Source organism: Vicugna pacos, chromosome 2 (genome assembly GCF_048564905.1).
Source record: "Vicugna pacos chromosome 2, VicPac4, whole genome shotgun sequence".
In the NCBI taxonomy this organism is placed as follows: Eukaryota; Metazoa; Chordata; class Mammalia; order Artiodactyla; family Camelidae; genus Vicugna; species Vicugna pacos.
The window spans coordinates 87,177,876-87,199,373 of NC_132988.1; the positions used below are offsets into that span (position 1 = coordinate 87,177,876).

General features: G+C 33.6%; 1 protein-coding gene across 3 annotated transcripts in view; it reads left to right on the forward strand.

Moving 5' to 3' along the window:
• Positions 1 to 21,498, forward strand: part of NFXL1 (nuclear transcription factor, X-box binding like 1) — a 48,416-nt gene that overhangs the window by 20,754 nt on the left and 6,164 nt on the right. For all 3 annotated transcript variants that reach the window (XM_006198106.4, XM_031687602.2, XM_031687616.2), the window contains exons 13-20: positions 3,051 to 3,171; positions 3,404 to 3,563; positions 4,286 to 4,377; positions 9,863 to 9,884; positions 10,299 to 10,439; positions 12,115 to 12,281; positions 14,948 to 15,017; positions 21,238 to 21,342. In XM_006198106.4, the coding sequence (XP_006198168.2) occupies positions 3,051 to 3,171; positions 3,404 to 3,563; positions 4,286 to 4,377; positions 9,863 to 9,884; positions 10,299 to 10,439; positions 12,115 to 12,281; positions 14,948 to 15,017; positions 21,238 to 21,342 (878 nt within the window). The remainder of the gene's footprint in view (positions 1 to 3,050; positions 3,172 to 3,403; positions 3,564 to 4,285; positions 4,378 to 9,862; positions 9,885 to 10,298; positions 10,440 to 12,114; positions 12,282 to 14,947; positions 15,018 to 21,237; positions 21,343 to 21,498) is intronic.

Consider the following 21,498-nt stretch of genomic DNA (forward strand, 5'->3'; position numbering starts at 1 on the left):
AACACCAGGCATAGTTGATTTTTACACATGAGTTTAAAAAAAAATTTTATTGAAGTGTAGTTGATTTACAATATTAGTTTCAGTTGTACAGCAAAGTTATTCAATTATATGAGTACATACATAATATATATATTTTTTCTTTTCAGATTCTTTTCCATTATTACACATGATTTTTAACAAATGAACATTTAAGGTATATATATATATAAAAGTTCAGTCTCTTTATAAAATATTTGATAGTATATGTAAAAAAGGAATGTGCCCTAGCTTATCATCTTACAAGGAAAGGAAGAGAAAATTATAGTCCAGTCTAACTCATGAATATGTTTGTAAAATATTCAAGTTTTAGCCACTCAAATCCAGCTATCTGGTACTATAGTATTACCTATCCAAAACCTTAATCTATCATAACCAAGTTGGGTTTATTGCAATAATGTATGGTTGGTTTAAGATTAGTAAATGTAATAACATGTTTTTATCAGATTAACAGATTAAAGGAGAAATAAGATCATTTTAGTAAGTGTCTCAAAAACAGTTGATAAAATTCAACATCCACATATGATGAAAACCTAACTAGAAATACAAGAGAGCATCCTTAGCCTGATGCAGATTATCTGCAGAAAGGCTAGAGCAAGTATCATACTTGGTGGAGAAATGTTGAAAGCATATCCCCCCTTGTGTAATTTTGAGCCAAATCCTGTAAATACTTCATTATGCATCTCTAAAAGATGGATTCTTAACCTGAAAATAGTTCATCTATTTCTTAATATCAGCAAATATCTGGTGTCACCTTGTTGTCTCATGAATACCTTCATCTTTTACTTCAGTTTGTATGACTCAAAAACCTAGTGAGATTGACGTTGTAATTGGTTGATGTCTCTAAAGTCTATTAACCTAATATTTACCTCTTTTTCTATAATTTTCCGTCTTTTTTCTTTTCCTTTGTCACTTGGTTGCTTTATTTAATTTCACAGAGTCTGAATTTTGCAGATTGCACCTCTGTGATATTAGTTGACATTTTTCTCCGTATTTCTTATAAATTGTTAGTAGGACTAGAGGTTTGATCAGCTCCAGTTTCAATTATTTATTTATTTTTTGGCAGAATGTTTATTTTTTTAAAAAGCAGCTTATTAGCCTCTGACAAAACTTACGGAAAATGTGTGAAGATATCGTTGTGCAACTCTCACCGTTTGTTTAATACTCAGTTACACGAGATATCTAAAATCATTATTTTATATCATTTTCCATCATACTAGGCACCTTCATAATTTAAACTGTTAACTCATCAGGAGAAGATGCTACGTGTTTGCACTGTGAATATATGAAGTTTGATTTATAGATCTTTTAAGGCCATCTATGTTTATGGTTCTAAAATTACTGGACCGATGACCCACTGGTCACTGTAGTTACGTTCTGTATGCTTCCTTTTCATTTAAAAAGTATGTATTATCAGTGAAATTATTTTAATTTATCCATCATGTTGTACAGGTATCTGTCATGGTTTCAGTAGGAAGACTGTTCAGAGAAATTATCCCTTTTTGTTCTCAAGATTTAATTTAAAAAAAGGAAAAGTGATGCTGTAGTTTAGGGTGGCAGAAAGGTTATGTTTGATAAATTTGTCTTTGAATTGCTGAAGAGGTATGAAAATTATCATTGTTAAGCGTGGAAATTGATATAATGTGCTGAGTAAGAACAGACATAAAATGTCGCTATTAGCTTTCAAAAAATGTGACATCCAGTCATTCTTCTTTTGGAAAGATCAAAATAAAATTTGATCACGTGAGTCAGGGTAACTTGGCTCACACTACCATCAAGATAATACTTCACTGGATTATACTTAATCAAAACACTAAAGTATAAATTTGGTAATTTATACAATATGTGTGTGTGTTTTCTCTATGGTGCTTTTTACTCTTTCTTTTTCTATGATCATTATTTGAATCAAAATTCTTAACTTTTGTTTGTTTTAAGGAACCATTTTGAACTTCTCGAGGCTTTAATGGGATGATTTTTCATCATTAATCTATTTCTTATCAGGTTAACTGCTACTCAGTGTTTTGCCTGCTTGGTCCTGATACGTAGGCAGCATTCTCTTGTGATACCTACTTCTTAGCTAAAGACTCTTTATTCCCTTCTTCTTATTTCATTTATAATGGGGTGCCTTACTGGGAAAACAAGAGTGGGAAGAAAGCCTTTAAAGATGATGTTAAAGCTTTGGAGAGAACTTTATAGCCTGTTTAGAAACATTTCTTTCAGTTTGTTTTTGTGTATTTCTACCAACCCACAACAAAAGAAAATCAAAAGCTGAAACCCTAAAAACTTTTTCTTTTGAAATGTTTAAAAGAGAAATATTTGGAATTGTAGCCTAAAATACGATTTTAGAATTTAGACTTTCACAAAGCACAGGTAATGCAAAAATTGTTTGTACTGTTGTTAACCTGATGAGAATTCACTCTTAGTGGAGAATTTATCTGAAAATAATATACTTGAATAGATGTATGTATGAAACTAAGCCAAAAAGATTATTGTTAACGTTAAATTTTCCGAAGAGTTAGCTCCATTTTGCTTGTGTAGTTTTGAATGAATAATGTGTTAAATTTGTTATTTAGAACAGAACTTTTAGCAAATTTTAAAGACAATTCTAAAACTTTTTATTGAAGGACCAGTGTAGGTGTAGAAAAGTATACAGATCATAAGTGTACAGCTTGATGACTTTTTATAAACTGATCATAGCCATGTAACCAGAACTCAGATCATTAAACAGAACGTTAGCAGCATTTCCTAAACTTTTTGTGTCCTTTGTAATCATATCCTGATTTTGAACAACATAGATTTGTTTTTCTTGTTTGTTTTATGTGAATAGAATCATATGCTGTATACTCTCCGTGTTTGATTTCTTTTGCTCAGTGTTATGTGTGTGAGATTCATTCATATAGTTTCTTTATTCTCATAGGAGAGTATCCGAACGTACTAAACTTACTGATTCTCTTACTGATGGGAATTTGAATAGTTAAGGAAATTTCTCTTTAAGTTTCAGACCTTTTTTTCAGGTAGTTGTTATCCTTGCCCAGAAACCGTAGATGTGAAGTGCAATTGTGGTCATACAAAGGTGACAGTACCCTGTGGCCGAGAACGTACCACAAGACCCCCCAAGTGCAAAGAGCAGTGCAGGTTAGTACGAAACTCCGCACAGACTTACATCTGGTGTCCTACAGATTTAAATTCATACTGATTTTTTAATACTGTTAATATTTTCAATTTTGCTTTAATGTTCTAAAATATTAATATTCACAATATGCTCATTCTGTATGGAATCAGAAGATATATAATTAGATAATTGCATTTTTAGATATAATTGTTCAATGACTGGAAGTAATTTAAAAAATTGTACTTTATGATTTAGTCGACCACCAACTTGCCATCATACAAGTCAAGAAAAACATCGCTGTCACTTTGGCTCTTGTCCTCCATGTCATCAACCTTGCCAAAAGGTTTTGGAGAAATGCGGTCACTTGTGTCCTGTTCCATGTCATGATCAAGCATTAATAAAGCAAACTGGCAGGGTAAGGGAGCAATATTATTGAGAGATAGTGCATTACTGTGGGTCATATTTTTGTAATTTTACTTAGTCGTTCAACAAGCAATGATTAAGTACCTATTGGGTATTAAACACTGGTAGGAGCTGGGGTACAAGGTAAATAAGACTTGGTCTTTTGTCTTAAGAAGCTCTTAATATAGAAAAGGAGAGAAACCAGTAAAGAAATGTTTGCAAGTACAGTGTGATAGTCATGTTACATTGTACAGATGAATTTGTCAGTCTTCCTTCATATGTGGTGGTTTAGGGTTATAGATATCTCCTGGTTTCCTCAAAGATTCATTCAGTGAATATTTATTGAGTCCTTACTATGTGTTAAGCATTGTTCTAGGTGCTGGGGAGACAACAATGAACAAAATAATGGAGATTACATTCTATTGATGGAATTTGGATTTTACAATTCTGTTTCTTACTCTTTTGGCTTATGAGAAGTGAAAGAGGCTATATTGTCTTTGTTCTGTCATTTAAAAACTAGAGTCTGCCTCAATTTTTAATATAAGAATGTTGAAGGGGAACAATGTGATAGAATAAGGATGGAATAAAATATTTCAGTAAGCACGATTTGTTGCTTACTTGAAAAAATTTTAACCTGCTTAAGCAGAGGATTTCTGGAACAATTTTCATAGATTCTTATAATGGCTGTACAATTTAATCCCTCTAACTTAAAATTGTCATGTATTTTACTTGTAGCACCAACCTACGGGCCCTTGGGAACAGCCTTCTGAACCAGCATTTATTCAGACTGCATTGCCTTGTCCTCCATGTCAAGTTCCTATTCCTATGTAAGTAGTAGAATTTTAGCTTTTTAAAAAAATCTTTTGACATAGTTCAAAGTGTAGTAAAGAGACTGAATTAGTAACCGAAAGCTTACTACAAAGAAATGCTCAGGACTGGTGATGTCACTGTTGAATTCTACCAGACATTTAAAGAATTAACACCAGTGCTTCACTAAGGAGGGACACCTCGTAACTCATTCAGTGACGCTAGTATGTCCCTGATACTAAAACAAGAGAAAAATATCACAAGAAAACTATAGACCAATATCCCTTTTGAATATAGATGTAAAAATTCTCAGCCAAACACTGGCAAACTGAATCGAGCAACAGAAGAATTATACACCAACCAAGTGGGATATATCCCAGAAATACAAGGTTGAATCAACATCAATCATTCATTCATCAGTCAATCATTGATTCAAATCAATCAGTGTAATACTTTATCAATAGAATAAAGGAAAGTTGATAGATGCAGAAAAACATTTGACACAATCTGACATACTTGATAAAAACACTCAACAAATTTGAATTAAAAGAGAACTTCCTCAACCTGGTAAAGGGCATCTGTGAAAAACCTACAGGTAACAAACTTAATGGTGGAAGATTTAAAGCTTTCCCCCTTAAGATCAGGAACAAGACTAGGGTATCTGCTCTTGCCGCTTTTGTTCAACATTGTTTTGGAAGTGCTAGCCTGAAAAGTTAGACTAGAAAATGGAGTAAAAAGTATTCACACTGGGGATAAAGAAGTAGAACTATTTGTATTTTCAGATGACATGATCTTGTGTATAGAAAATCCTAAGGAATCTTCACAAAAGTTATTAGAGATATTAAATGAGTTCAGTAAGATTATAGGAAATATGATGAATATATAAAAGTCAATTTTATTTCTGTATACTAACAGTGAGCAATCTGAAAATTAAGGAAACAGTCCCACTTCCAATAGCATTAAAAAGAACAAACATTTTGTTTAACAAATTTAATGAAAGAAATCTATTTTTGTATACTGAGAACTACAAAACATTATTGAGAGAAAGAAGACCAAAGACTGGGTGGTACTGGCATACAGATAAACATATGGATCAAGGGAATAAAACTGACAGTCCAGGAATAAATCTATACATTTATGGTCAATTGATTTTTTGGACAGGAGTGTCAGAACAATTTAGTGGGGGAAACAATGTTTTTTTTCCAACAAATGGTACTGGGACAACTGGATATTCACATGGTAAAAAATGAAATCAGTCCCCTGCCTCACAGCCTATATATAAATAGTAACTCAAAATGGGTCAGGGGCCAAAAAGTAAGAACTTAAACTATTTAACTTTTAGAAGAAAGCACAGGTGTAAATCTTTGTGTCCTTAGATTAGGCATTGGTTTATTGGATATGACACCTAAAGCATAAGCGACGAGGTAAAAAATAGATTAATTGGACTTTATGAAAGTGAAGTCAGAGAACATTATCAGGAAATTGTGTTTTAAGGACACGATCAAAAAACTGAAGATAACCCACAGAATGGTAGAAATTGTTTGTAAATTGTATATCTTATATAGGAGTATATTATCTAGAATATTAAAGAATTCTAAGACTGAGAAACAAAAAGACAAATATCCAATTTAAAAATAGGCAAAGCCTTTGAATAGACGTCTCCAGAAGAAATCTACAAACGGCCAGTAAACACATGTGAAAAGATACTCAATATCATGGATTAGGAAATGTAACTCCAAACCACTGAGAGATACCATTTTACACCCACTAGGGAGGCTAAAATAAAAAAAGACATATAAGTGTTGGTGAAGGTATAGAGAAGTTGGAGCCATTGTACATTGCTATTGGAAATGTAACATGATATAGCTACTTTGGAAAACACTTGGTAGTTTCTCAGGAGACTATAAATGTGGAGTTGCCATATGACCCAGCAACTTTACTCTTAGATCTAAACCCAAGAGAATTGAAAATATATGTTCATAAAAACTTGTATGTGAATGGCCATAGCAGCATTATTATTAATAGCCAAAAAAGTGGAAACAACTCAGTTGTCTATCAGCTGGTGAATGAATAAACAAAATGTGGTATATCCATACAATGGAATATTATTCAGCTATAAAAATGCATGAATTACTGATACATGCTATAACATGGATGAACCTTGAAAACAGCATGCTAAGTGAAAAAAAAGCCGGACACAAAAGGCCCCATAATATTTGATTCTACTTATATAAAATGTCCAGAGTAGGCAAATCCATAGAGACAGAAAGTAGATTAGTAGTTGCCAGGGGCCGCGGACAGGAGACCATGAGGAAGTGACTTCTAATAGTTTTAGGATTTCTCTCTGAAATTATGAAAATATTTTAGAATTAAATAGTGGTGATGGTTACACAACCTTACGAGTATACTAAACACCACTGAATTGTACTCTTCAAAAGTATATATTTTATGATATCCAAATTTTATCTCAATTTAAAAAGGGAGAAAAACATGAATAAAGATCCTTCTAACTCTGATGTGATTTTTCAATGGCATGTATATATACCAAAATTATTATTGTATATATTTTTATTGTCATGTGAACTATCCAGGTAATATAGTTTCTTTCTTAGAGTAGAATGTTCTTGTTTTCTTATCCCTTGCCCTCTGGTTTTTGAAAATAACATTACGTTTAATGATAATTTGGCCTTGTGGTAAGAGAGTTCTGAACATGTACATATAACACATGTAATATGTATGTTATTTCATTTAGGGTGCCTTTGGCTTCAAGTACCAAGAACCATAAATAGAAAGCAACATGGTAATGTTTATGCCTTGCACAATTAGACTGGAGGTAGAGCCGCTTCATGGTTGGTTAATCCGGTTAATTCAGTGATGCATCATCAAGCAGCAGATTCTGTCTTTCTGCTTTATTCTTCGTGTGTCATCTTTGCTCTCAGGCTATTTGGCCTTCTGATAAGCTTCCCATCCACCTAGTGAAATTTCCAAAGGGGTCAATGGAAACTGTGCCTTCAACCATCATTTTTTTTATTTAAAGAGTGAGGAAACCTTTCCCAGAAGCCCCATAGTAAAACTCCTTTCACATTTCATTGGCCCGGAACAGAATCACAATACAGTTTCTAAGCCAGTTTCTTGAAAGGGAAATGAAGTATTTATTTATTTTTTAAAATAGACTTTATCTTTTTTAGATGATTTTTTAGGTTTCCAGGCAAATTGCACAGAAAGTACAAAAAGTTCCCCTATGTCCTGCCACACACCTATAGTTTCCTCTATTATTAATAGCTTATATTATTGTGGAATTGTAGTCTTTAAAAGTATAACTTTAATGGTATATGAATTTTATCTCAGTCTAAAAAAGAAAAACAAAAGTATAGTGATCCTTCTAACTCTGATATAATGATTTTTCAGTGGCATGTAAAACAAACTTATTATGAAGTATATGTTGAAAAATATTACTTGTCACATGAACTATCCAGGTAATATAATTTCTTTCTTAGAGTAGATTTTTTTTTTTTTTACAGTTGAGGAACTGATAACATTATTATTACCTAAAGTCTATAGTTTATATTAGGGTTTACTTTTTGAGTTATATGGTCCATGAGTTTTGATAATTGTATAATCTCATGTATCCACCATTACAGTACCATACAGAATAGTTTCACTGCCCTAAAAACATGCTACCTTTATTTATCCCTCACCTCCTTCCCCCTGAAGTCCCTGGAAACCATCGATCTTTTTACTGTCTTTTCCAAAATGTCCTGTAGTTGTAATCCTACAATATGTAACCTTTTTAGCATATTGTACTTAATAATACACATTTAAGTTTCCTCCATGTCTTTTTATGGCTTGATAACTCATTTCTTTTTATTGCTGAATAATATTCCGTTTTATGTATTTATCACTGTTTGTTTATCCATTCACCTATTAAAAGACATTTTGGTTGTTTCCAAGTTTTGGCAGTTACGAAGAAAACAATTATGTGCAGGTTTTTGTGTGGACATATGTTTTCAGCTCATTTGGTAGGTATTTAGGAGTGCTATTGCTGGATCATATGGTAAGTCTACGTTTACTTTTATAAGACACTGCCAAGCTGTCTAACAAAGTGGCTTGTACCATTTTGCATTCTTACCAACAATGAATGAGAATTCCTGTTGCCTACATCTTTGCCAGCATAAGCTGTTGTCAGGATTTTGGGTTTTAGCCATTCCAGTAGGTGTATAGTCGTATCTCATTGTTTTAATTGACAGTTCTCTAATGGCATATGATGCTGAACATTTTTTCACATGCTTATTTGCCATTTGTATGTCTTCTCTGGTGAAGTGTCTGTTCTCCGTTCAAATCTTGGCCGTTAAAAAAATTGGATTGTTTGATTTCTTATTGCTGAGTTTTAAGATTCTTTTGTATTTTGGATATAAGTCCTTTAGTGGATATGTGTTTTCCAGATATTTTCCCCCAGTCTGTGATTTTTGTCTTTTCATTTAAGTGTTTTCATTTAACCCTTTTTTATTTAAGTGTTTATGGCAGAGCATATGTTTTTGATTTAATGAAGTCCAGCTAAACCATTTTTCTTTCTTTTGATGTTGTGTTTAAAAAGTCATTACCAAACCCAAGGTCACCTAGATTTTCTCCTTTGTTTTATACTTGTGCATTTCACATTTAGGGCTGTGATCCATTTTGAGTTAACTGCTGTGAAAGGTGTAAGGTTTGTTGTATCTTTTTCTCCATATGGATCTCCCTTTGTTCCAGCACCAGTCACTTGTTGAAGAGACTATCCTTTCTGTATTTGATTGCCTTTCTCCTTTGTCAAAGATCAGTTGGCTACATTTATGTGGGTCCATTTCTAGGCTCTATTCTGTTCAGTTGATTTGTGTATTCTTTCCGCAATACCATACTGTCTTGATCACTGTAGCCTCATAGTAAGTCTTGAGTTTGGGTAGTGTCTGTCCTCTCTCTTTGCTGTTCTTCAGTACTGTGTTGGCCATCCTGGGTTTTTACTCTTTCCATATAGACCTTAGAATCAATTTGTTGATAATCCACAAAATAACTTGCTGGGATTTTGATTGGAATTGTGTTGAATCCAGATCAAGTTGGTAAGAAGTGCCATTTTAATAATATTTTGCCTTTCTATAGATGAACATGAAATATCTCTCCATGTATTTAGATCTTTTATTTCTTTTATCAGTGTCTTGTAATTTTCTTCATATAGATCATGTATTTATTTTGTTAGATTTATACCTAAGTATTTAATTTTTTTGTGTGCTAATTATGAATGGTGTGTTTTTGATGTCTAATCCTAGTTGTTCATTGCTGGTATACAGGAAAGCAATTGGCTTTTGTGTATTAACTTTGTATCCTGCAACCTTTCTGTAATCACTTACTATTTCCATATGTGTTTATTTTTTTGTTCTTAAGTAAAAAAACTAGTAGAGTTAGCATCTTTACTATAAAAATATTCTTTTTGAAGAATGTATAATGTTTTCATTTCATTTTATTTTTTTCCTGCAGGGAATGTCTTGGGAAGCACGAGGTGAGTTACAAGCACAAGTTTTAAGTAAAGCTTGTAATCTATACCTTTTCTGTATGATGGTTGCTAGAAATAACAAAAAGTATTGTCTTTTTAGTGCTACAACGAGTATAAGAGTTTGTCTATTAATTTTTACAATATACAGTGCTTTTATTTGGGAATTAGCCTTTCTATATGCATTCACTACAAAATAATTATATTGAATTTCCCTTTTAGGATTAGACTTTTTTTGCTTCTTGGCATTCCTTCTTTGGATTTTTTGGATAGATTACTTTGATTTTGATAATAACAGTTATTAATGAAAATGTATTAGACGAAACTTGTTCTCAAGTGATAACAGAGGCATTTTGGAAACATGCTTCTGATAGGTTTTGTGTGTGTATATTGCTAATTTTCCTTTTTTTCTTAAATTTTAAGGTGAGCCCACTACCATGCCATGCTGTAGGACCCTACTCTTGTAAGAGAATGTGTGGACGAACCTTAGATTGTCAGAATCATACATGTAAGAAAGAATGCCACAAGGTAACTGAAATTGATTCCTGCACTACCAAAAACAAGGTAATGTCCTTAGGTTGAATATATACATGCTTACAGTATATTTGAAACATTTTTTTCAATAACTATGCCATAAATATTTTTCCATTTTGCTTTAACTTCTCTTTTTCTTGCATTCATCTTTTCTAAGACAACCAACTTTAACAGCTTGGTGTATGATCTCTCTGTGTCTTTGTGCTAGCTCGTAATGATAATGCCTTTTAATGTGATATTCCTTACATGCTGTATCTGTGTTAACACATAGGATTTGTTAAAAGTACAGAAATTGTGTATCTTTTTTAGATACTAAGTGGTAATATCACCTCCACTTTTGTCCACTTACATCTCTGAGAGTTTAGTCTGGAGCATTTGCTCTCAGCTATTTTTTAAACCTAGTATGTATGTTAGGTGATGTTCACAACTTTAATAAATTCTCAACCTTTTGCTGGAAGTAAATAACAGTTTCTGTTCTTGCTATTTCTTGAATATTCCAATTTGTTCTTAACCTCAGAGCCTTTGCACCTACTGTCCTTTTCTCTGGGACTCTGCATTCTTGTGACTCTCTCACTTATTTCACTCAATTTCTGTTCAAATATGAACTTGATCAGATAGGCTTCCTTCTTGTTGCTACTATCACTCGGTCTTACTCTGCTTTATCTTTTCTCTGAGGATTTATGAAGATATTCTATTATGTTCTTTACCTTCCCACTTAAATGTAAATTTCTTAGGCCAGGGATCCTCCCCAGTCTTGCATATTCCCATAATACCTGGAACATAATGCTGAATAAGTACTTATGGAATACATTAATATACTTTTTAAAATAAAAAATAGAAGTTATTTATAGAGGAATGTTTCATAATTGAAACACCTTTTCTTTTTAATCTTACATGTCAAAAATACCTTAGAATTTTATTGACATAATAACTCTTGTAATCATGGCTGTACTTGGGAATGATAATAAAAAATGTTTACCCTTGAGTTAGTATCCTTTCTGTATTAGCTCTCTGATTTTAATCTCATGTGACATGTGAAAATAAACAATATCCTGCAGTAAAATTCTTCTTTAGTAGAGAGATACCACTTAATTATTAAATTCCTAGAGCAGAGAGGTGCTTTGTTGAGTTACATTAAGGTTCATTTATTTGTAAATGTAATTAATTTTGTAATTTAATCATTGACGTGCATTCAAAAATAAACTGCTAGTCATTCTCTTTCCCTTTTATATGTGTTTCTCTTTGGCAAAATGAGACTGACATTCCTAGAATGTCGAATGCTTTGGTAATTTTTATTTATGTGTTAATAGTGTATTGATTTCTTTAGTTTGGTGATGATCATGCTACTTGGGTAGAAACTGGTAACATTTTACTCTGTATGTTTTTTTCTGCCACTGACTAGGAAGTAAAAAACATGGCACCATTTTATTAACTGTATTTTTTTGTTGTTGTTGTTGTTGGGTGAGGTAGGTAGATTTTATTTTTAGAGGAGGTACTGGGGCTTACACCCATGACCTTCTGCATGTTAGGCATGTACTCTGCCATTTGAGCTCTATCCTCCGCCCTTTAACAGTATTTCTAAGAGCCGCAGATGTACTTTCTTTTAATAAGGTACATAAATTTTATAACTTTAACTATAAAACTATAAACTATAGAAATGTTAGACTTCTGTGTTTAGATGATGTATTTTCTTGGTACTTACCAGGCTGGCCCAGAATGCCTTCAGTGTGAGGAAGGGTGCTCTAAGTCACGGCCGCCAGGTTGTCCTCATCCGTGTGTTTTGCCGTGTCACCCTGGAGAATGTCCTCCTTGTGTTCAGATGCTTAGAATAAAATGTCACTGCAAGATCACAAGTCTTTATGTGGAGTGCAGGTAAGTGGACTGAGGAAATATTCTTATTTTAGTAAAATTATTTTACCTGGTATCTTTTTATAATTCGGAACCCTGTGTAGAAGACTTTAAGGAACGTTTTTCAGTGTGGTCCTCAGACTCTAGAGACCTAGATCTTTCGATAGAGATCTGGAAGGAAGAAATGGAGAGTATTTCACCTTCTAGAAACTTTACCCTGATTTCAACCGGGGCAATTCTGTGTTTTTCCATTTGGGGATTCTGTATAAGATTTTGTTAGGAAAAAAGTTGAAAAAATAGGTGAAGCACTCCTATAGCAGGTTGTTCAAATAACAGTGTCAACTAGAATTTTGTTGGATCAAGTTGACTTGCACATAGTTACTTCTGCACAGTTTTTAAATTATGGATTTAAAAGATAGGTTTTTGTTTATTACAAGTGTTGCTGTTAGTGACATTTATCGTACTAGGATATGACTTCTACATTTACCTTTCCTAGAAATGCAAATTTTTGCTTGTGGATTAAGTAAAGGGAAAAAAAGTTCCATTTTTTTGTGTTTAATCATGATCTAAAATAATTAACCTAACTTGCTCAGCTCCATTTCACTAAAGTCTATAAAGTGGGCTTTTTGTAAGTTTATTTTACTCAAATTAAATTTGGGAATATGACTTTATTTCTGATTTTTTTGAGCATAAATACTGTTTGAAAAATGCCTATTAATATTAGATTTGTTTTTGTTGCTTATACTCTAGACTCATGCCTTAAATTGGAAAATCCAATTTTATTCTTTTTAAGTATTAAAATTATTTTGTTGAAATTAAAAAAATAAAATATTGCAATTTTTAGTTTTAGCAGTTTTATATGGAGAGATAAGATAATTTTGCTTTATTAATGGATGATACTGATGAAAAGGGGTTTTCTTTGCTCTTCTAGGATTCTGAATCTCACCCTCTTGCTTCTTTTTTCATTTGTTGTTTCCAAGGGGCACCTTCCCTTTTTACCTTCTTCCAGGGTGTTGTCTTTCCAACACTGACTCTGATTCTTGTGCACTTTTTCAAGTCTCTTCTCTTTAGTTAGTTTTCTGATCTACCAAGACTTTTTCAGTATTTTTACTTTTAGGGTGGACTTTCTCTTTCTGGTGTGTTTGCTCAGTCCCCCTCTTCTCTTTTCTGCTCAGTTTTTCCAGAACTCTGCTAAGCTCTCTGAAAAGACTTGCTATGGGAGCTTGAGAAATAGCTCTGCTAGGAATTAGTTTTTGTTTTTTTTTTTTTCTTTCTACAGATAATTTGAAGTTTGTGGAATGGTTTTGCTCAGGGCATGGAATTTGAGCTGGATGTATTTGGGGTGAAATGTGTGAATATGTTTGGATTGAGATGGCTTCTATTACCACAGCTAACCAGAATTCCTTTTTCTTTTTCTTGAATGCATATTTAAAATCTGTTTTTATGCAGAATTCTTCAGTCTCAGTATTTGTTCTGATAATTTCATTTACTTTCAATTCAGTGAGTAATTACATAAGTCAAGATTTCCTTTTAGTTGTTTTCTACTTCCTGTACTTTCTTCTATAGAAATTAGGTATAAAAGAGATAGGCCTTGAAAAGCTAACTTATTTTTAATTATATAGTAACGGGAACAAAATGCTATTAACTCTTAAGTTCAGAGGTGAGCACCATATTTGTAAGAATGAAATTATAAAACTTCCATATAAAAGTCAGTATAAAAACTTACTGTTGTTATTAAATGAAATTTTGCCAAGAAAATTGTCTGTGTTAGAATACATTTTTCCCTAATTTGATATAAATACTCAAGATTATAATTTTGACAGTGGAGGCTAAACTTATGGTATGTTTTGGCACTTTGGTCTAGTGCAGGGACAGGAAAAGAAAGAATAAAGGAAAGGAGAAGAAAGACAACAGGGAAGAGAAAAGTGAGAAGCGTACGATAGGGATTTTTAGATTGTTGCTAGTTACTGACTCATGTGGTGTTTACTGTGATTCTGTTCAACTCTTTATTAGAAAGTGGTGTTATTCCTTGGTGTTTGTGACTTTTTCTAAATTACGCACTGAATCAGACATAAAAGCACAGACTGATTTAAATGCTCTAATATAAAAAGAATCAATTTCTAACATTAATGGATAAAGCTTAATCCAAAAACAACTGAAAAAAATTTTTCTAATAAGCTTACTGCTTTTCCCACTGAACAGCCTAAACTCAATTTGAAGTAACATTTTTTCCCCCCTGTTCTTTAGAAATAAACCTGGGTGAGCATTTCTCTGGGTCAGCTTTTAAGTAATATACTGAACCATTAGTTTAAAATCCTTTATGTGGAAGCTTTAGGAAGAATTTCTGTTATGAGCAATGATACAGGGAAAGGTACTAGCAGGAGCTACTGAAGAGAGGCCAGGCACAGATGACATTTTGTGCCTGTTTTCTACTTTCTTTTTGCAGTTATTGCCATTGTGACATTTGATTTGTTGGTAAAAGATAAAGGGCTACAAAGTTTGAGTTATCAGAACAATTAAGCAATTTGAGGATGTTATAGATGAGATACAATCAAAACATTTCCTTTAAAAATGAAGTATATAAGGTAATTTTATGGGTATGTTTGAAATTGTGAGTTATTTTTAGATAAACCATGCTATAAAATGGACTTTGGTTTGAATGTCATCAAAACTTCCTCTCATATTTTTAGAAAAATAACCACAGCTGATGTAAATGAAAAGAACCTCCTCAGTTGCTGCAAAAATCAGTGTCCTAAAGAGGTAAGCTTCCCAAGAACCTTCTAAGTTATGTTTTTAGGCATTGTTTCTCTTGGGTTTTCTCTTTTCTTGTTAGATCATCCTGTGTCAGGTCAAGAAACGTGACTGATGTCTATAAAAACATATGGTTAGGGTAGATGTACATCTCTTTATTAAATTTGAGGATATTAGGACTAGGAGTGACCCTTTGAAGATTTCTTTTTAAAGCAGTTTTAAAGATAGCTTATATACTTTATACACTGAGTATTGACTTAATGTTTACTCCCTCCCTTAAAATAAAAGTAGATTAAGAACTGTGTGGGTCGTGTGCAGTTAGATAGTAGACCCGCAGTAGAAAAAAAAAGATATGTCTGTGTGTATGTGTAAACTTTAAAGCTCATTATTATCTTGAATTAATTATTATAAACCTTCATATATAAAGTTTTTTTTAAAAGATTCTTTAGTATTTATTTATTCATTTATTTTGTGGGGGGTAATTAGATTGATTGATTCATTCATTCATTTAAAGTGACGGTACTGGAGATTGAACCCAGGTCCTACTCCACGCTAAGCATGAGCTCTACCACTAAGCTATACCTCCTGTCTGTTTTTAAAGATTCTGATGCTTGTATATGCGTTGTATTCAAACTTAAAGTATCAAAAGTGGTTCAGAAAGATTGTTCAGGGTCAGAAGGTAAAAACTCACTGGTGATTTATCCTGGCAATAATTTGAGAAACTAGGGTAGTCTAGCTATATTTGTTCTATTTAAAAGTGAAGGTGCTCCTTTTTTTTGTTGTTGTTGGAGGAAGCAGTGGACATTTATAAAGGAATCATTTGACTTGTAGACGTACTAGTAGCACTTCTTTTCTTTTACCTCTTTATCTTTATGCACTTATGTAAGTGTTTCCTATCCTGTTTAGAGTCAGGAAGAGATGACAACTAAGTCTTAAGTATAGTAGTCAGTCTCTGAGTAAATTAAAACAGACGTCAGTGTATGATATATGCCTTTTTGTTGACAGTATTTCCTTTTAATTTTAAACCTTTGGACACTTTTTATGGATTCCTGTTTAAGAACTAGTGGAAATTAAACTTGGGAATTTAAAAATTTAAATAAGATTATAAACAGGGAGACATTTCAAGCAGTAAATGATTATTTTAATAATCCTTTCTTTGTTATATGTGGAACTAGAGACATGGGATACTTCAAATTGAATGTTCTGAATTCTTCAAATTTTGAGTTTTCCCATGTTAAAATAAAATTTTTTCTGTCCAAATTCAAATTCCAGGTAATAGATAGTTGAGAGTTTTGTTTTTTTTTTTAATTCTGACACAGCAACTTGGTATGAAATTGCTGCTAGAAATAGAATTTCATTTAGGATAACTAATTTGCAATTTAGCATTACCTTGGCTATCATTCATTTGTGATACTTTTTGACATTTAGTAGGACTAAATGAGTGGGCCCTGTTTATTTAAAAATTTCTTTTCCATGTTCATAATTTTTTGGACTCTAGTCCACTCTGGAGCCCCTGGTATTGCTAGAGTCTTGCTGGGCTTTCTTGAAAAATATATCCTTAGGTTGGGAACAATCTAGATGGCCCTTGTAGTTTAGAACAGCCTGAAGGTGGCAGGTGAATATTATTGTGTCTAATTTATTCCAGTTTATGGTCTGTTGACATTGATAAGACTACAGCAGTGGTTTTCTAATTCTAATGTATATCAGAATCTCTTCGAGGGCTTGTTAAAACAGATTAATGGGCCCCACCCCAGAGTTTCTGATTTTATGAGTCCGAAGTGGGGGCCCAGGAATCTGCATTTCTAATAAACTCATATGTAACTGTGATACTATTGATCTGGCACCACACTTTGAGAACCAGTAGGCTGTAGAATCAAGTCATACATTGGATCAACCAAGAACTATGTCTCTTTGAATCTACTATAAATATTTTATACTCAGAGGTAAGGTAGGGGATTATGACAAGTATTGAGGTACTGATAAATTCCTGTTTGCTTTCTCCTCCCTTTTCCATACTATGGATTTCTTGTGGACATGGGCTATGTCATATTTGTCTTTGTATCCAGTCCCTGGTTCCCTGGTTGTACTTACTAGGTAGTTGGTAAATGTGTATTGAATGTGAGTATAAGAGTGAACTGTGGGACTGGCATAGGGAGACCTTCCAGCTCCACTGCTTCTCTGATACACACTCCATGCGTCTACTGGACTGTTCAGTTAGATCTGAATTGAACTAAAAGGAAATATAAAGATATCATTAAGAACAACACCTTTATTTAAACTGTGCCCCACATATACAATTTTTAAAAATTGTTTCTGAATTTGGTTTTATCATCCCCGTGTAGGCTTTTCTGCTTTTTACTTGGACAAACGAATATCTCTGTAACTCAAATTGTTCATGTATAATGGGGCAATAATAATACTCCAGAGTGCTGAATATTGAGTTAATAACATGTAAAGTTCTTTGTATATGGTAGGTGATATAGATGTGCTAGCTGTGGTGATGGTGGTATGGGTATTTATCAACAAAAAGTTTTTTTTGGCAAGTTTTCCTTAATTATTTTTAAAGAGAGCTTTTTAAGTTATTGGAATAAAATGGAACATTTTATACTAGACAGTATTGGTTATTGGTAAGTCATTTGCTATGGCTTTCCAAAGTGCTAGCAGAATGACATTAAGGGCTGAGCAGACTAGAAGAAAACCATCGCACTTTGAGTGGTAAGGGTAGGATATCTCATCTTTAAATGAATATCAGAGTTGGATATTTTAGAAAAACCTCTAGTTTTTACTGTGAAATCTGTAATGAAGATACAGTCATTTTATGTTATACATTCTAATCAACTTTTCAGCTCTTTCAGAATATAACTTGGCTTTTATGATAATATATGCTTGCACGTCTATCAGGGAAGTGGTCATGTGATTTGATTTTGTAAATAATGAAATCATTGCATACTCAAACGAACATAACACATATATGTATAGTTTAACAAAGAGTTAAAAAGTGAACACCGTATAACTCCACCTAGGTCAAAAAACAGAGCATTGCTGCATCTCAGAAGTCTACCAGAGTTCCCAGACTGTAGTTCCCTCCCTCCATCCTGTATGTTACTACCATCTGCCTTTTGTAATGATTATTTCCTTGCTTTTATTTTTAGTTTTTAATAACTCTGTGTGTAACTGGAAACAATGTTGTTTGCCTAATCTATTAAAATTTCAAAATTATGAACTTTTGCGACTTTCTTTGTTTGCCCTACGTTTTATTTATCGTTTGTATTGCATGTGGCTGTATTCCATTGTATGAGTATACTGTAGTTTATTTGTTTTACTGTAGGTAGATATTTGAGTTGGTATCAAAAGTATGGCTATGAACATTCTTGTTTGCACATTCTGGTATTGTGTGCATAGATTTCTCTTGTACTACAATTGCTTGGCCATAGGGAATGTATAATTTCAACTTAAAGTCATATTGATTTCCAAAATAGTTATACAATTTATAAGCAATCAATTTTCCAGTTTACCGTCAGTATTTTACACTTCCTTTTGTTTCATATCCTTTCCAATACTTGGTGTTGTCAAAATGTTTAATTTTTGCCCATCTTATGACATCTCATGATTTTAATTTACATTTCCCTGATTTCTAGTGAGTCTGAATACCTTTTCAGGATTAATAGCGTTGCTTTGCCTGTGGGACATATGTTGGATACGAGCACAGCATACTTCTGGATGAGTTTCAGTTCTCCTTGCAGTCTGCAGAAATAAGTTTGGCTCACTTATTGCAAGAAGAAGATATATTTGGAGGGTATTGGGGGACAGTTCACAGATTACAAAGGAAATGCTGTTCAGCCAAATTTTGGGAAGGGCAGTATCTGGACAGCCCCAGGGGGCTTGGCAGCAGGAGTTTGGGGGGCTCTGAGTGAGATGACTGTTCAAACCACCACCTCTCGCTTTCACGTTTTCTGATGATCAGGAGAGGGAATCTGGCTCACTTTGGGATCAGGGCCTCCCTTGGCATAGGCAGCAACAGACAGGAAGCTAGCGCAGGTAGCTTACCTGTGGCCATCGCTCCTGGGGGGTCCCAATTTATGTCTTCTATAACTTCTCCCAACACTGGGTGTGAAAAGCAAGGAGATTCATGGAATAATTATTAGATGAGATGACAGGATCAAATGAAGGTTTAGAGAAAAGAGATACATTTTGAGGTCAGAAGACCGAGCCAGAGAAAAGAGAGGTTTTCAAGATGTTGCTGAAATTGTGAAGAGTCAGATGAAGTCTTTTAGGAGGCAGACAGATGTTAACATCTAGACGGATGATTCTTTACCTTTCATCAGCCCCAACACATGGAAGAGACAGAATACTGATTAGTAAGAGGTCGCACTGTGGCTATGATTCTGTGTAATTTCAAACAGATCTTCCCTTATTGATTCTGATATGCTTCCCTATTCACTTTCCACTTCAGAATCGTTGATTTAAAGTTAAAGTAGAGAAGATTACTGATGTAATTCCCTCCCAGATTAAGAGACTTATTTTGAGGGGAAAAAGGGATAGGTGGAGAGCTAATGCCAAGTGTTTGTTGTGTCTATGAAGTCAGGCTAGAGGCACTGGCAGGGATGAAGGGGAGAGGGAAGTGAAGGAACACTCGAAACAACCACTCTGAGGCAAGTTACTTGATAATGAATGAATATTGAGCTTATTAAGCAGTGTTGAGGGGCTGGTATTAGGTGCAGAGAAAAACAAAACTGAAGTGGCCCAGGAATGGCTAGCGTGGAGCTCATTCTGGCAGCACTGTCCTGTGGTAGGATTAGTGAAAATGCGCAGTGTGATCCAAATTTAGTTTTGGTATGAATGTCTCAGCTAAAAATTAGAGAACAAGAAACCAAGTTGCATACTAGAGAGAGATCAAAGACAGTAGAAGAGGATTCTGAATTTCTTAAAGAGGGTAGAGTCAGTAATTTGAAGGATCAATCTGGTGAGTCATAAAGATCAGAATTTGAGAATTTGAGTGTTTATTGAGGTATACACTGTTTTTTAAGTTATCTTTGTTAATGAATATGAGAGACACAAAGAAATATAAGATCATTGCTCTTAACTTAGAATAATAACTTTCATTATAATAGCTAAATATATTAAGTACATTTAATCCTCACAGCAGTTGTATGAAGCTCTATTACTCTTCCCAGTTTTACATGTGAAGCACAGAAAAGTCAGGTGGCTTGCTTGCCCCAAGGCCCCAGACACAGCTAGTCAACAGGGAATCTGAGATTCAGTTCCAGGCAGTCTGACTTTGGAATTTAACCACTAACCAACTGCTCTCTTTTATTTACATTCTGGTTGGAGACACAGAAATATATGAATTGCTTAATTTTTTTTTAAGTTCAAGCTAATCCAAGCAATGTCATAACAGTTTAGAAATAGATTTATGGATTTCTTACACTGTTACTGTTACTATTCAAATGTAGGCAAACTCGTATCATGCTTTTATGGTGATTTAAGCTGTGTTTTGAAATTTGGATAAGGTTTGAATAGAAGGAAGGAAAGACCATTTCACCTGAAAGTTTGACTAGGATAAGAAGGTAGTCAAGTAGTGCGTAGACATCATCATGGCAGTTACTGAATTGGTTTGGCTGCCTATTTAGTACGTTATAATATATATAGAGTAAAAGCCTAAGCAGTTGTATCACAAAACAGTGCTGATACAACATTGTAAACTGACTGTACTTCAGTAAAAATAAATTTTTAAAAAACTGCTTAAGGACAAGGAGGTTTTCTTTCTTTCTCACATAGCAGGACAGGGGAGGTAGATGTGTCACTGTGTTCCATGTATTGATCCAGGGGCCCAAGTTAGCAGGGCAGCTCTGCTCTCTCTGACACATGGCTTCTGCTGTTGCTCAGGATGTCCTCATTTCCAGAACACTGGGGAGGGAAGAACATGGATATGTGCTCTTGAAAAGCTTTAAGACACGAAAACATTTATGCTTACAGTCCGTTGGCTGGAACTTAGTCACGTGGCTATAACTAGCCTCAAGGGTGATGTAAGATGTACTCCTGGAGTGGACCGGGGGAAAATATTTAACATTTCTGGAATTAAGGTAATTTATATCTAAAATAAGAAAGTTGAAAAATTAGCTAATTATCCAGGATTGATTGGCTCTTTTGTGATGGACTCTTAAAATAGTTGGCAGGAAGAGGAGGTAAAGTATGGCTAAAATATAAATATGTAATTGTTTTATTTTAGCTTCCTTGTGGTCATCGATGCAAAGAAATGTGCCATCCTGGTGAATGTCCCTTTAATTGTAACCAGAAGGTGAAACTTAGATGTCCTTGTAAAAGAATAAAAAAGGTAAATATTTTAAGTTATTGAAAATTCCTTTCTGTGTACATTTTTGTTATTTTTTGTTTTGATTTTTTTTGTCTGTGTTTTGATAGTTCTTTGGCTTTATTTTTCGCCTTTTAATTTTAAGGTCTTGTTTCTTAAAATCTTACTATTATTGGCCTA